The sequence below is a fragment of the Ichthyophthirius multifiliis genome (genome assembly GCF_000220395.1).
Source record: "Ichthyophthirius multifiliis unplaced genomic scaffold scaff_1120509250949, whole genome shotgun sequence".
Lineage (NCBI taxonomy): Eukaryota > Ciliophora > Oligohymenophorea > Hymenostomatida > Ichthyophthirius > Ichthyophthirius multifiliis.
This window is the reverse complement of record NW_004086348.1, coordinates 1-13834: the sequence shown is the minus strand read 5'-3', so window position 1 is coordinate 13834 and position 13834 is coordinate 1. Positions and strand designations below refer to the sequence as shown.

Below are 13834 nucleotides of genomic sequence, written 5' to 3'. Positions count from 1 at the left end.
AAAAAATCGAAAAAAATTAATAATATAAAGGTATATTGTAAATAAAAATAACAATAAGAATTTAAAATTAATAAAAATACATAATACAATATAAAAATTAATATTTATTTTTTGAATCTGTTTTAATATTTTATTTATATAAAAATTTATATTTTATATTATTTATTTTTTTGTATTTTTTTATTTTTATTTTTGTTATCTTTTATATTTTAATTATATATGTTTTTATTTGAATATTTAAAAATTTACTTTTTTTATAAAAAAATAACTTTTATTTTCCCTATAAAACGAAAAATCGGCTAATAAAAGCATATTATAAGAATAATTATATATATAAAAATAAAATTAGGTTAAAAACATAAAAAAAAAAAATTAGTATCGTATATTTATTTATATATGATTATTATATAAATTATAATTGTAAAAAAAAAAAAAAAAAATTAATAATAAAAAACAAAGAAAAAGAGAATAAAAGTAAAAAAGTAAAAAAAAACTTAAATAACTATAAAAAATATAATTAAATAACCAAAAAAAAAATTATGAGTATGGATATTAAAGTTGGCAAATCATTTAAATTAACACGAAAATTAGGAGAAGGAGCTTTTGGTTAAATATTTCATGGCATAAATTTAAAAAATAACGTTGAAGTAGCAATAAAATTAGAACCTGTAAATACAAAACATCCTTAATTATTTTATGAAGTAAAACTTTACTAATACTTATTACAAGATGAAACAGTAATAGACAAAGGCATTCCTTAAGTAAAATAAATATATAAGTATTTTTAATATCTTTTTACATTAAATAATTTAAATAAAAGGTTTATTATTGTTCTACAGAAGGAGAATATAATATTATGGTTATGGATTTATTAGGTCCATCATTAGAAGATCTATTTAATTTTTGTGGAAGGAAATTTGGGTTAAAATCGGTTCTTATGATTGCAGAATAAACATTATAAAGAGTAGAATATATTCATTCCAGATATTTCCTTCATAGAGACATAAAACCAGATAATTTTGTAATTGGAACAGGAAAAAGATAAAATAAAATTTTTATTATTGATTTTGGTTTGGCTAAAAGATATTAATAAAAAGATGGAACACATATTCCCTATAGAGATAATAAAAATTTAACCGGAACAGCAAGATATGCAAGTATTAACACTCATTTAGGAATAGAATAAGGAAGAAGAGATGATTTAGAAGCTATAGGATATATACTGATGTATTTTTTGAGGTATAATTATTTTTAAAATACTATACAAATAAATAATTAAAAAAATAACATAAAATAAAAAAAAAGAGGATAATTGCCTTGGTAAAATTTAAAAGCAAATAATAAAAAAGATAAATATGAAAGAATTATGGAAAAAAAATTATCAACACCAATAGAAGTATTGTGTAAAGGATTTCCTTCAGAATTCGTTGATTTTTTAGTTTATAGTAGGAATCTAAGATTTGATGAAAAACCTGATTATAATTATTGTTAATAATTATTTAAAGATCGGTTTGCTAAAGAAGGATTTGAAAGAGATTATAACTTTGATTGGAATACTCTTGCTAAAGAAAAGAAAAAAGAAAATAATGGAAATTAAGGAACTAGTGAAGATAAAGTTTATGTAAGTTTATTTTTATTTTATTATCTATTTTTTTATTTTTTACTTTAGAAATTCTTCTAAATATGAATTTTAATGATTATAAAATGCAAACGGACTTTTTTATTATTATGTTTATGTTTCGATTTTATTTAAAGAATGGCATATAATATATTAAATATAAAAAAATATATAAAATATGCATATATACATTTGTTTAATTTTATAATTATTTGAAAAATTATAATAATAATTTTTTTTGAAATAATTTATTTATTACAGTATTTATTTTATAATTAATAGATATTTTTTGATAAAAATGATTAAATATATAATAAATATATAGTTAAGTAAATAAAAATATTTGCGAATATAATAATTTTTTATTTATGCACTGGTTGTAGTTTATGAAATAAACTATTTTTTTTATAAAATATCATATAAAATAATTAAAAAATAAATTGATAATTTAAAAATTGAAAATTTTATATAAATAGCTAACAAAATAAAAAACAAATAAAGAATAAATAAAAATAAAATAAATTAAATAAACAAATTCAATAAAATTTGATTTATATTAATTGATTTTATAAAAAATTTTATTAGTATTTATAATAAAATAAATAGATTAAAAAATATTTAGAATAAAAATATTAATAATATTAATAGTAATAATAATAATAATAATAATAATAATAATAATAATAATAATAATAATAATAATAATAATATTTTTATAAAAAATATGGAATATAATATAAATAATTCTTTTTTTTTAAATATTAAATTTATAAAATAAGATATATTTTACAATAATAAAAATTATATATATTCTAAAATATATTAAAAAATAGAAAGTTTTTACTAGCATTAAAAAAAAATTTATAAAAGATTAATAAAATAAAACATTATTCATATATATATATAAATATATCTTCTTATATATATATATATATATATATATATATATATATATATATATATATATATATATCCTTAAGCATTTATTTATTAATGATTCCTTTGAGCGATAATATATATTTAAAGAAGCATGCCAACATCAAAATTTTCCTTTTGAATAATTTTTTTCTAATTTATCAATTTTTTATTTCACAATATTTAATATAAATAAATCAACAAAAGCAAAGTAAATATCATGAAATCCAAATATACTTTATTAATTTTCTCTTATAAAAATGAAATCTATAGTTTTTTAAATAATTCCATTTTCCTTACTAATTTGTTTATTCCTCCAAATTTACTCTTCATTTAGGAATTCCACATTAATTTTTTATATGTGCATATTTCTTTTTTTATAAAATAGAATTAATAATTATAATTTATTAAAGCACAAGCATATTTTACATAACAATAGATATTATATGAAGTTAAATTATTTTCACAATGAGGCAAAAGCTATTTATTTAGCAATATATGACCTGCTTCAGCATTATGTGTTTTGAATACATTTTAAATAAGTAATTAGACCTGGTTCATATTTAATTTTAACAAATAACTTTGGTTCATTACTCATTTCATTATCCCGTCTATAATTTAAGTTCTTGTATATGAGAGCTTCAGGATGATTTGTACTTATGTTTAAGTATTCTATGTATATTTTATTATAGTCGTTTTTTCTAAATATTAATGGCTTTTATTATTAATAAGGGTCTTAGAATGTTTTCTAAAGTATTAAGACAAAATAAAGTAGTTTAGTTTTTAGTTATTGAACAAATTTGGTAAGTTAAAGGCTTTTTAAATATGGTTCTTTATAATCTTTTTTTAAGATTATTATAAATATTTTAGTATTTATTAAAAATATTTTGATTAACTAGATATTAATTGCTTTTTTAATATATTATTTTGGTTAAGACATATTACATATTATTAATATTTAAAATTTAATCTATAAAAAAGATTTTTTTTTTTTAAAAAAAAAACTTAGTGTTATAAATTATTAAATTATATTTTTATTATAGAATACATTTATTCATTATTAAATAATTTTGTCCGTCCAAAGTTAAAATTATTTTTTTTTATTTACAAATTTATTAAAAAAATAATAATTATCAAAAATTAATTAAATAGTCGTATTTTTGTAAATTTATTCGGAATCAAAATAAATTAAAATAAAAATGTTAAGTTTTTCAATGCCATTTATTATTGGTGGCCTTTCAGGTTGTATTGCAACAACTATACTTTAACCAATAGATACAGTAAAAGTGAGAATTCAGATAATTTCGGAAGAAATATCTGCAGGATTAAGCAAAGACTCATTAAAAGCAAAAGATATAGCATTAAATATTATAAAAAAGAAGGAATACATGGTTTTTACAAAGGGTATTTTAATATTTTGTTAAAAAAATAGTAAAAAAAAAAATAGTCTCGATTCAGCTTTATTGAGATAAGTTTTATATACATCAATAAGATTGGGTCTTTTTCAAAGTTTATCAGATAGAATAAAAAAACAAATAAGGAAGTTAAAAATAAAATTTATATAAAAAATAAATTAAAATAGAAAATTTAAGATATATAGAAAAATTTATTGTTCATTAATTGCAGGATTTTCAGGTGCTTTAATTGGTAATCCTGCAGATTTAGCATTAGTACGCTTTCAAGGAGATACGTTGCTACCTATTTAATAAAGGAGAAATTTATAAGAACGTTTTCGATGCCTTAAAAAGAATTGTTAAAGACGAAGGATTGCTTGGATTATGGAAAGGATGTACTCCTACTGTCATAAGATCTGTTGTTTTAAATTTAGGAATGTTGTCTACATTTGATGAAGTAAAAGAAAGATTAAATTAATATAATTAAGTACACGATACCATTCAAATAAAAATTATGTTTTTGTTATTTATTGTTACATTTAAAATAATTTATTTATATAATTTAGTTCATCTACAATTGCAGGAATTATAGCATCTATCATGTCTTTACCTTTTGATAATATCAAAACGAAACTTTAAAGGTAATAAGTTGATGCTTAAGGAAATTATTAATATAAAGGTTTTACTGATTGTTTTAGTATTGTAAAATTTTTAATTTTTGTTAAATACTAAAAATACAAAAGACTGCTAGAAGAGAAGGAATTAGGAACTTATGGATTGGTTTTCCTATGTTTGCTTCTAGAACTGCTCCACATATTATTATAGTATTTTTTTATTTATTTTTTCTTATTTTTTTAATTTAAATAGTCTTTGCTCATTTAAGATTATCTTAATAATTCTTACAAAAATCTTCAAAATAAATAATGAATTTTTTAATTTTGTATTTTGTTTTATATAAAGTTAGTAAAATGTAATCATAGTTATTTTTAAAATTATTTCATATCTTTGATAATCACATTTCTTTATTAGTAATACTTTTTTATATTATCATATAAATATTTTATTTAACTTCAGCAAAATATTTGTTTATTTACTTTAAAATAAAATACTAGATACAAATGATTAAATCATATATATAAAAAATTGGTTATTCTTTAATTACAAATCGTTGATTAAACTTAATAAATAAAAACATGGATATTTAAAAAATAAATGATCAAATTTATTATATTTATTTTCAATTATTACTATAAATTATAAATTATATTTAAGATAATTAATTTTTCAATGTTTTTTATCTAATTTAATGCTTTTATATTGTATTATATTTTCTTTTTAATTTAAGATTTTTTAATCTTTAGAAAGTTATTAAATATTTTGTTTCAGTTTTTCTTCATATAATTTAATCATTAAAAGGATATTAAAATATTTTAATAAAATTTTACTATTTATTAAATCATGTTTTTAAATTATTATAAACATGTTTTATATTATAAAGACAATTAATTATGTTCATGATATCTATACAAATTATTATAATTATTTTTAAATTAAAAAGGATATTATTAGTAAATTTACATAATCTATTTAATTATTAATTTTATAGAAAAATAAAATAATAATAATAAACTTTGTTATATTTTTAACAACTTATGTCTATATTATTTATAATTTATTACTAAAAAAATTAATTATATATTTAACTAAAAAATCAATATATGAAAATTTTAATTTGTAACATTAAAAACAAGCAAACAAAAACTTTAATTAAATTTAAAAACACTGCGTTAATACTTTATCTTTTTAAAACTTAAAATTAATTTTTTCTTTTAAAATTTCTAAATAATTATTATTGTGTAAAATACATTAATAGTACAATTTTTATGAAAAAAGAAAGATGAATATTAATCTTAATACTATGTTTTATAGTCGTCAACGTAATTTCATATATTTATTTTATTTATACAGCTTGATAATTGTTTCTAATAGAATTCTAATAATTATTTTTCCTTAATATAAAAGAAAGCGATTTAAATAATCTAATAATTATTATTTTAACCTAAAACTTTAATTTCCAAATATGTTTTTGTTACACTAAGTTTAACATTTTTTTATACAATAATTAATTTTCTCTTTTCTTTTTTTTCTATAAAAGTACTCAATTTATTATAATCTATCTTCTTTTAAATTAAATTGATTTTTTTCTTACTTCTAATAAACATCTTAGTTCACAATTTTTTTTAAATTTATAGTTTGATAATCTCAGTCTTGTTGTTTTATATAAAAGCTTGTGCATTCTAATATTTTAAGTTTATTGTGTTTTATGGTTTTTTTTATATATTAAATAAAAAAATTGCTTTAATAAACATCCTCTTGATAATTTATTATAAAATATAGAGTAAGTTAATTCGAAAAAAAAAAAAAATTGAATAAAATATTATGATTAATTTTTTAAAAATTTTAAATAAAAAAAAATTATTTTAATCTTTCAATATTTTATTAAACTATTAATTAATTAAAATTACTATTTTAATAATAAAATTGCAAATTCATTAATAACATAATAAATTCAAATATTTTAATCTTTTTTAATTAAATATATCATATTATATAAAGCTTGACTAATATATAAATTACATTACCTGTTATATAAAACTTGATTAATATTTAAATTATTTACATATTTTAAAATATTTGTAAAGGCTATAAAATAAAATTTAATTTTTTTATCCAAATTAATATTATTTTATTTATTTTTATAAAAAAAAGATATATCATTTTTATTAATTCTTATTAAAGGCCTCAATTTTATCACATAATAACTATTTGAAATAATATTAAATAATTTTTTCTAATTCATTTTATATAAACTCTTTTTAAAATAATTATGAATTTTGTAATATTTATATATTATATACTTCTATTTCATTTAAAGCTTACAATGAAAACATGATAAAAACAAATGAAAAAAAAAAAATTGTTATGAAATTTAGTTAATCTCACTTTATTTTAAATAAAAAAAAATGTAATATTTTAAATTTAATAATTATGAACATTTAATATATATTAATTTTTTATAGATTTTTAATTTTTCAGTATTTTTTTTAAAATCTAAATAATAAAAATTATCCGTTTTTTACTCATTATTTTTATCGCATATTTAAAAAAAATTATAGAAAAAATATAAAAAAAACATAATTACAAATAATATTTGAAATAAATAAAAATAAAAAAATATTTCTAAATAATTCACATAAAAGCTAATCTACTAATAATTATATTGTATATTTTTCTTTTTCTAACAATTATAACAAATGCTTATTGCTTTATGAAAATCTAAATTTATTTATCAATTTTATTTTTTTCTTCTGAAAATTTTTTTAATAGTATTTATATTTATTTATTAAATTGCAGTTTTATCTAAAATGAATGAATCCATTTAAGCTAACTTTATTGTTTTTTTTTTTAAAAAAAAATCTAAAGTAGCTAAGCATTTCTATATTTGTTTGTCGATAGAATTTTTGTAAAAGCTTAATACTTTAAAAATAAATAAAACATTAAAATATATATTACTTTTAATATTGTAATTTTTTATATAATATATGTATAAAATATTAATCTGTTTTAAAAAAAATGTTTATACCTATAAACCTTTCTAAAAAAATTAAAAAATATTAAATATAAATAAACTATAAAAAAATTATTTTATTACTTTGAGTAAGTTACATTTTAATATTTTTAAATAAAATGTTTAAGTTAACCAATATAAATAATGAAGCATTTTAAAATTATATAAAAAATTATTTTTATTAATTTTATTTTAATTTTTTGTAAACAAATGGTTAACATGATTCAAATTATTTAATATTAAAAAAATAAATATTTTATTTTATTATTCTAAAACGAACCTTATTTTAATCTTTAAAACAAATATAATCTCTAATTTATTTAAGAGAATTTAAAGTATATTCATATCTTAATAATAAATTTTAATCAAACTTTTTTTAATATCTTATTATAAATTTATTAAAAGTTTTTTCAAAATAATAAGTACTATTCATTTTATTTAGTTATTTTTTAAATAAAATTAATATTAGAAATAATCTATTAATAAATATAAAAAAGATTATAAAATATATTAAATTTAAAAATTATAAAATCAAAATAACATTAAAAAAATAATAATCTAAATTTAATATTTTTTTACATAAATATATTTTATTTATATACAACTAAAAATATAAATTAAAAACTAAAAAAACTTAAAATATAAAATAAAAAAAACATGAAGCCTCAAAAGAAATTAAAAAAAAACGAAGTGTCTGAACAACCTCCTGAAAACGAATTAGATAAGCGCATATTTATAAAGTTAAAGAATCCTGAAGGTGAGGAAATTGGTGACAAACTAGATCTTCCCATTTTAACTAAAACTTCGGAACTGGAATAAATAGTGAATTCATTTTTAGAAAATGACGAGCCATAACTATATTCATTTTATTACGAAACCTAAGAAATAAAAACATCTTTATCTGAATTTTTGAAGAAGTTAAAAAATTATACAACAGAAACCATACTTCCAATAACATTTCACCCATAATCATTATTCTATGTCCGTCCAATTACGCGCTAAGCCAGTTCTCTTCCAGGCCACACTGATAGTGTGTTATGTATATAGTTTTCTCCAGATGGGTAAAATTTAGCAAGTGGATCAGGAGATACAACAGTTCGATTTTGGGATGTAAATACCGAATTGCCAAAAAACACATTGGAATAACAAGAAGAATAGAAAAAACAAGGTCATAGAAATTGGGTGTTAGTAATGTAATGGAGCCCTAATGGTAAACTTTTAGCAACAGGAGATTTAAATGGCGACATATGTATATGGGATGGGGAAAGTGGGACTTAAATGGGCCTTACTTTAAAAGGACATTAGAAATGGGTAACTTCCTTATCATGGGAACCTTTACATAAAAACGCAAAATGTTCAAGACTAGTAAGCTGTTCTAAAGATATGAGTATTAGAATTTGGGATGCTTTAACATTTTCCTGTATTATTTGCTTCGGAGGTCATACTAAAGCTATTACTAAGGTTATCTGGGGAGGTTAGGACCTTATTTATACTTCTAGTGAAGATACAACAATAAAAGTAGATAAATAAAAATTAAATAAAAAATATTTAGTTTTTTAAAATAGGTTTGGTAAACTGACGGAAGTTATAAAAGAGATTTAAAAGGACATGCCCATTGGGTAAATACAATATGTGTTCATACTGAAAATGCATTAAGAACTGGTTATTTTGATGAAAAAGGAGAAATTTTATAAAGTGAATAAGAATAACAGAATAAAGCATTAGAAAAATATAATAAATTAAAGGGAAATAAAAATGAAAGGCTTATCTCAGGTAGTGATGATAATACTCTTTTCCTTTGGGATCCTATAGCAAGTAGTAAGCCTGTTTTTAGAATGACTGGGCACACAAAACCTGTTAACCATTCTCAGTTTTCTCCTGATGGAAGATTTGTTATTTCTGCTTCTTTTGATAAGAGTCTTAAATTATGGGACGGATACACAGGAGCCTTTATTGCACATTTTAGAGGACATGTTAATAGTGTATATTAGATTGCTTGGGCTGCTGATAGCAGACTTTTTGTAAGTGGATCTAAAGATTCTACTATGAAAGTTTGGGATATTAAAACCAAAAAGTTAATGTTCGATCTTCCAGGACATGCAGATGAAGTATATGCTATAGATTGGAGTCCTGATGGCTAAAAGGTTTGCTCAGGTGGAAAAGATAGATTACTTAAAATTTGGAAGAATTGAAAAAATAAATGTTTTATTTATTAATAATTATAATTTTTTATTTTTTTCTATATCTAAGATTATTATGTATATATGACAAGAATTTTTTAAATTATGAATATAAATATATAATTTTTTATAAATAAGAAATATATTCATTAATTAAATTTTATATTTTATTTTTTTGAATATGACTTTCTATTGATTTTTTATAATAATTTTCACATTACTAAAAAGTCTGAGAATTCCAATTCATTTTTTAAATTTTAATAGTTTTTATTGGAATTATTACTTATTATAAAATTATGTTTTAAAGCTTAACATAGAGTCATTCTTTTAAAAGGATCCTTAACTAAAAGTTTTTAAATAAAATCAACTCCTTCAAAAGAAATTAAACCTGGGAAACCAATTTCATCCTTTGAAAAAAAAAAAAAAAAATTAGATATTTTTTTTTTTATATAAAATAAAAAATTTACATTTTAAATTTTGGTCAAAGTACTTTCATGATCTTTTACAGTAAAAGGAGCTTATCCAAAAATAAGTTCATAAGTTAAAATTCCAACACTCCAAATATCAACAGATTAATCATAGTTTTAACCTTGAACCATTTCAGGACTTACATAATCTAAAGTTCCGCAAAATGTTGATCTTAAATTTGTTGGAGTAACATAACTTGCATATCCAAAATCACATAATTTCAAAATCCCCTTTATTATTATTTTTATATATACAAAAATATAGATTTTTTTTACATTATATATCATAATGTTTTCCGGCTTTATATCTCTATGTATAATATTTTAAGAATGCATATAAATTAAAGCCTCTATAATTTATTTTATATATTAGGCAACACTTATTTCTCTATATCTTTTATTTGGTTGAGCTTTTAAATCTGCAAATAACTCTTTTCCACAAGCTAATTCTTAAATTAAATAAATACTATCTTCTTCAAAAAAATAACCATATAGCCTTATAATATTGGGATGTTCTAGTTTAATTTAAGACTTAATTTCATTTACAATATCTTTCTCTAATTTGTATTCTTAAATCATAGTTTTTTTAATCTATTTTAAGGCTACACTAAATCCTGTTTCAATATTTCTATTAATTTTATTTAATTTATAAACAAATGTATATATATAAAAAAATATTTACATAGCCGAATAAACATCAGAGAATTTTCCACTTCCTAATTTATTTAGAATTTTAAATTATTTGATAGAAAAGTTCTGAAAATTATTAATAGTTTCATGAATATTATTATTAAAAATAGAAACAAAATTATCTTTCTTTACAAAATTTTTTTATATTTATTTTTCTGTATATGGTATATTATTAAAATCTCCATTTTCTATTTTACTTTATTTATACTATCCTACACTCAAACTATAATTATGGTTTTAATAAACAGGAGTAAAACTTTACAAAAAGTTAACAGAATTATCAAATTATTCATTTAGATTTGAAGAAGAAGTATTATCTTTTCTTAATGTAGAAGTACTATTAAATCTTTAAATAAATAAATCAGTTGCATAAACTATATTATTCGAATTTTCTAATGTATTAGAAATATCAATAATTAAATTATTACTCTCCTCTTTTTAGTAGTTTTCTTATAAAACCGAGAGCTTTTATGAAAACTTATCTTCTACAAATAGATATTTGTTTAAATCAGAACTAAGTTCAGAAATACTTTTAACTTGAAAGTTATTTTTATTTTCAATATTTTCTAAAAATCCTTTGTTATCTTCAGATTATAATTGAGTATTTTTCACTTCATCAATAATTTTTTGTAGTAAGTTTTATTAATTTAAATTATTTCCAAATAAATCGCAAGAGAATCTATTGAAATCTTATTTTTAAAAATCAATATTTTTCTCAAAATTATCTTTTAGTGAATAATTACACTCAGATTCTTAATATAAAGTGTCCTTATTTGGTTTCTCTATTTTTAAATAACTTTTTTATTAATTATTGTTTTCAAATACTTTGTGTTCTTATTGTTATTTCAATATATTATATTGTTTTTGTAAAAGGTTATGTATTTTATAAAATTAATCTTCAACCTCTTTAATATTTGTCAATATTTGTTCTATGTTTTCTATATTCATTTCTTTATATTTTATATTGTTTAACAGATCTATAGTTTAATCATGTATTTATTAAAAGCTATTATAAAATGTTTGTTTTTACAATACTAGATTCTCCTAATACTTTATTGGAGAATCAGGCTTTTTGTTTGAATTTTATTTTTTTATAAAATCATTTGATTATAATTATTAAGAGTTATATGGCTTTAGTATAGAGTTTATTAAATGAAGCTATTAAATCATTATATTTTTTTAAAAAAAAAAAATAAGTAAAAATTAAATATATATTGAGATTATAAAATGATTAATATATTTTATTATTTTGATTGTTATTTACATTTTAAAATAAATATTTTTTAAAAATTATTTAAATATTTAAATAAATTAAAACTATTAATTTATATTAAATTTTTTTTTATTTATTATATACATATGTAATAAATTTTATTTAATATTATGTATTAATTTATTTTTATTAAATTTACTAAGAATTATTATATTTTTTTTAAAACAAAAAAATCATATTCTTATAATTATATTATATTTATACTATTTAAAGAGTTTATTATTAAAAATAATTTATTTATATCTTTATATAAATATATAAAAATACAATAAAAAATATGATTAATTATGTGTATATGAAAAATCATAAATAAAAGTAAAGAATTTAGAGAAAAGAAAAAAATTGTACGAATAAAATGTATTCAAATACTATTCTGAAAAATTAAAATTATATGAAAATAAAAATTAAAAGAAATGTAAAATAAGTCTAATAACCTAAATAAATAGTATAATAATGCAAAATACAATAATTGAATAAATTATGAACATACAATATATTTAAGTTAATCATACATATAATATCAATAAATATATTGGATTAAGCTATCAGTATGTGAATATTTTTCAAAATGTAGAAGAATTAATAAAAAAAACTTTTTATAATGTAAAGAAAATTTAAAAAAAACATTAGAAAAAATCCAAAACTTAGGTCCTTAAAATTTCGATAATAAAAAATCAAGAGTTTAATAATAAACTTTAAAAAATAAAATTCATTAAAGAATTAAATATATTTAAAAAGTAGAGATGATAAATCATTTTTTTTTAATATAATATTTCTTAAAATTAAATAATTTAAATTTTTGAATTTTAATAATTAATTTTTTCTCTAATAAGCATTTTTTGACAATAATTATTATTTTATTTTAAATATTAATAATTTTTTTAATAAATATAATGATTTCATCATAGTATAAAAAAGCAAGAAAATTCAAAGAACTCGAATTAAGAAAAATAATATATATATATATATATATATATATATATATATATATATATATATATATATATATATATGCTAAAAGTAATTTATATAATAAATTTGCTTCAGTTACCATTAAGAAAATAAAAACGAATCATTTAAACTTAAATCTTTTCTAGAAAATAACAAAACATTGAAAATATAATCTTTATATAATTTTCGAATTATTTATAATAACTTATTATTCTGTTTTTTCTTTTAATAAAAAATAATTGTTACTCTTAAAATAAAAAATGAACGAATATTTTTTTAATAAATCATGTAATTTTTATTGTTAAATATCTATTTTTAAAAACAAATTTTTATTTTTTATATGGAAATTATTTAATTATTAAAAAATTTATTTACATTTTTTCAAAAAAAAAATTAGATAAAATTTGTGATTTGTTTTAACAATCAATATATTTTTTGGAAATAAGAATTTTTTTTATAATTTTTTTTTTATAAAAAAATTTATTTATAAATATATATTAAAAATAAATATTAAATTATAAAAATATATATAAACATAATTTATTAAAAATAATAAAATTTATAATTAATAAATTAAAAATTAATAGTTAAATAGAAAAAATAAAAGATAGTAATATTAAATTGAATAATATAATTAATTTAAACTAATTATTAATAAAATAATATGGCTATTAAATAAAAGAATGAGAAAGTAACTAAATAGAATCATATAAAAATT

At 17.1% G+C, this 13834-nt stretch overlaps 4 protein-coding genes across 4 annotated transcripts, besides 16 other annotated features; 3 read left to right on the top strand and 1 right to left on the bottom strand. All coding sequences in view use genetic code 6, as the record gives it.

Moving 5' to 3' along the window:
* Positions 1-145: 145 nt before the first annotated feature.
* Positions 146-211: a microsatellite.
* Positions 150-211: a microsatellite.
* A 273-nt stretch (positions 212-484) lies between these two features.
* Positions 485-537: a microsatellite.
* Positions 538-539: 2 nt separating this feature from the next.
* On the top strand, positions 540-1687 carry IMG5_117180 (kinase domain protein; the record flags this gene model as incomplete). Its single annotated transcript, XM_004034563.1, has 4 exons — positions 540-761; positions 821-1239; positions 1306-1621; positions 1670-1687. 4 exons carry the CDS (start codon positions 540-542, stop codon positions 1685-1687), a joined length of 975 nt encoding a protein of 324 aa, XP_004034611.1.
* A 412-nt stretch (positions 1688-2099) lies between these two features.
* Positions 2100-2140: a microsatellite.
* Positions 2141-2240: 100 nt separating this feature from the next.
* Positions 2241-2328: a microsatellite.
* Positions 2329-2511: 183 nt separating this feature from the next.
* Positions 2512-2591: a microsatellite.
* A 1141-nt stretch (positions 2592-3732) lies between these two features.
* Positions 3733-4854, top strand: IMG5_117170 (mitochondrial carrier protein, putative; the record flags this gene model as incomplete). The annotated part of the gene is made up of 5 exons (XM_004034562.1): positions 3733-3937; positions 4116-4449; positions 4494-4629; positions 4671-4751; positions 4795-4854. The coding sequence occupies 5 exons, from the start codon at positions 3733-3735 to the stop codon at positions 4852-4854; spliced, it is 816 nt and encodes a 271-aa protein (XP_004034610.1).
* Positions 4855-5375: 521 nt separating this feature from the next.
* Positions 5376-5421: a microsatellite.
* A 133-nt stretch (positions 5422-5554) lies between these two features.
* Positions 5555-5595: a microsatellite.
* Positions 5588-5638: a microsatellite.
* A 2397-nt stretch (positions 5639-8035) lies between these two features.
* Positions 8036-8112: a microsatellite.
* A 56-nt stretch (positions 8113-8168) lies between these two features.
* Positions 8169-8210: a microsatellite.
* Positions 8211-8212: 2 nt separating this feature from the next.
* IMG5_117160 (notchless family protein, putative) lies at positions 8213-9747 on the top strand (the record flags this gene model as incomplete). Its single annotated transcript, XM_004034561.1, has 2 exons — positions 8213-9073; positions 9121-9747. 2 exons carry the CDS (start codon positions 8213-8215, stop codon positions 9745-9747), a joined length of 1488 nt encoding a protein of 495 aa, XP_004034609.1.
* Positions 9748-9947: 200 nt separating this feature from the next.
* On the bottom strand, positions 9948-11840 carry IMG5_117150 (protein kinase domain protein; the record flags this gene model as incomplete). Its single annotated transcript, XM_004034560.1, has 4 exons — positions 9948-10142; positions 10203-10433; positions 10479-10830; positions 10885-11840. 4 exons carry the CDS (start codon positions 11838-11840, stop codon positions 9948-9950), a joined length of 1734 nt encoding a protein of 577 aa, XP_004034608.1.
* A 1278-nt stretch (positions 11841-13118) lies between these two features.
* Positions 13119-13178: a microsatellite.
* A 422-nt stretch (positions 13179-13600) lies between these two features.
* Positions 13601-13664: a microsatellite.
* Positions 13620-13689: a microsatellite.
* Positions 13659-13702: a microsatellite.
* Positions 13659-13708: a microsatellite.
* Between the last annotated feature and the right edge of the window lie 126 nt (positions 13709-13834).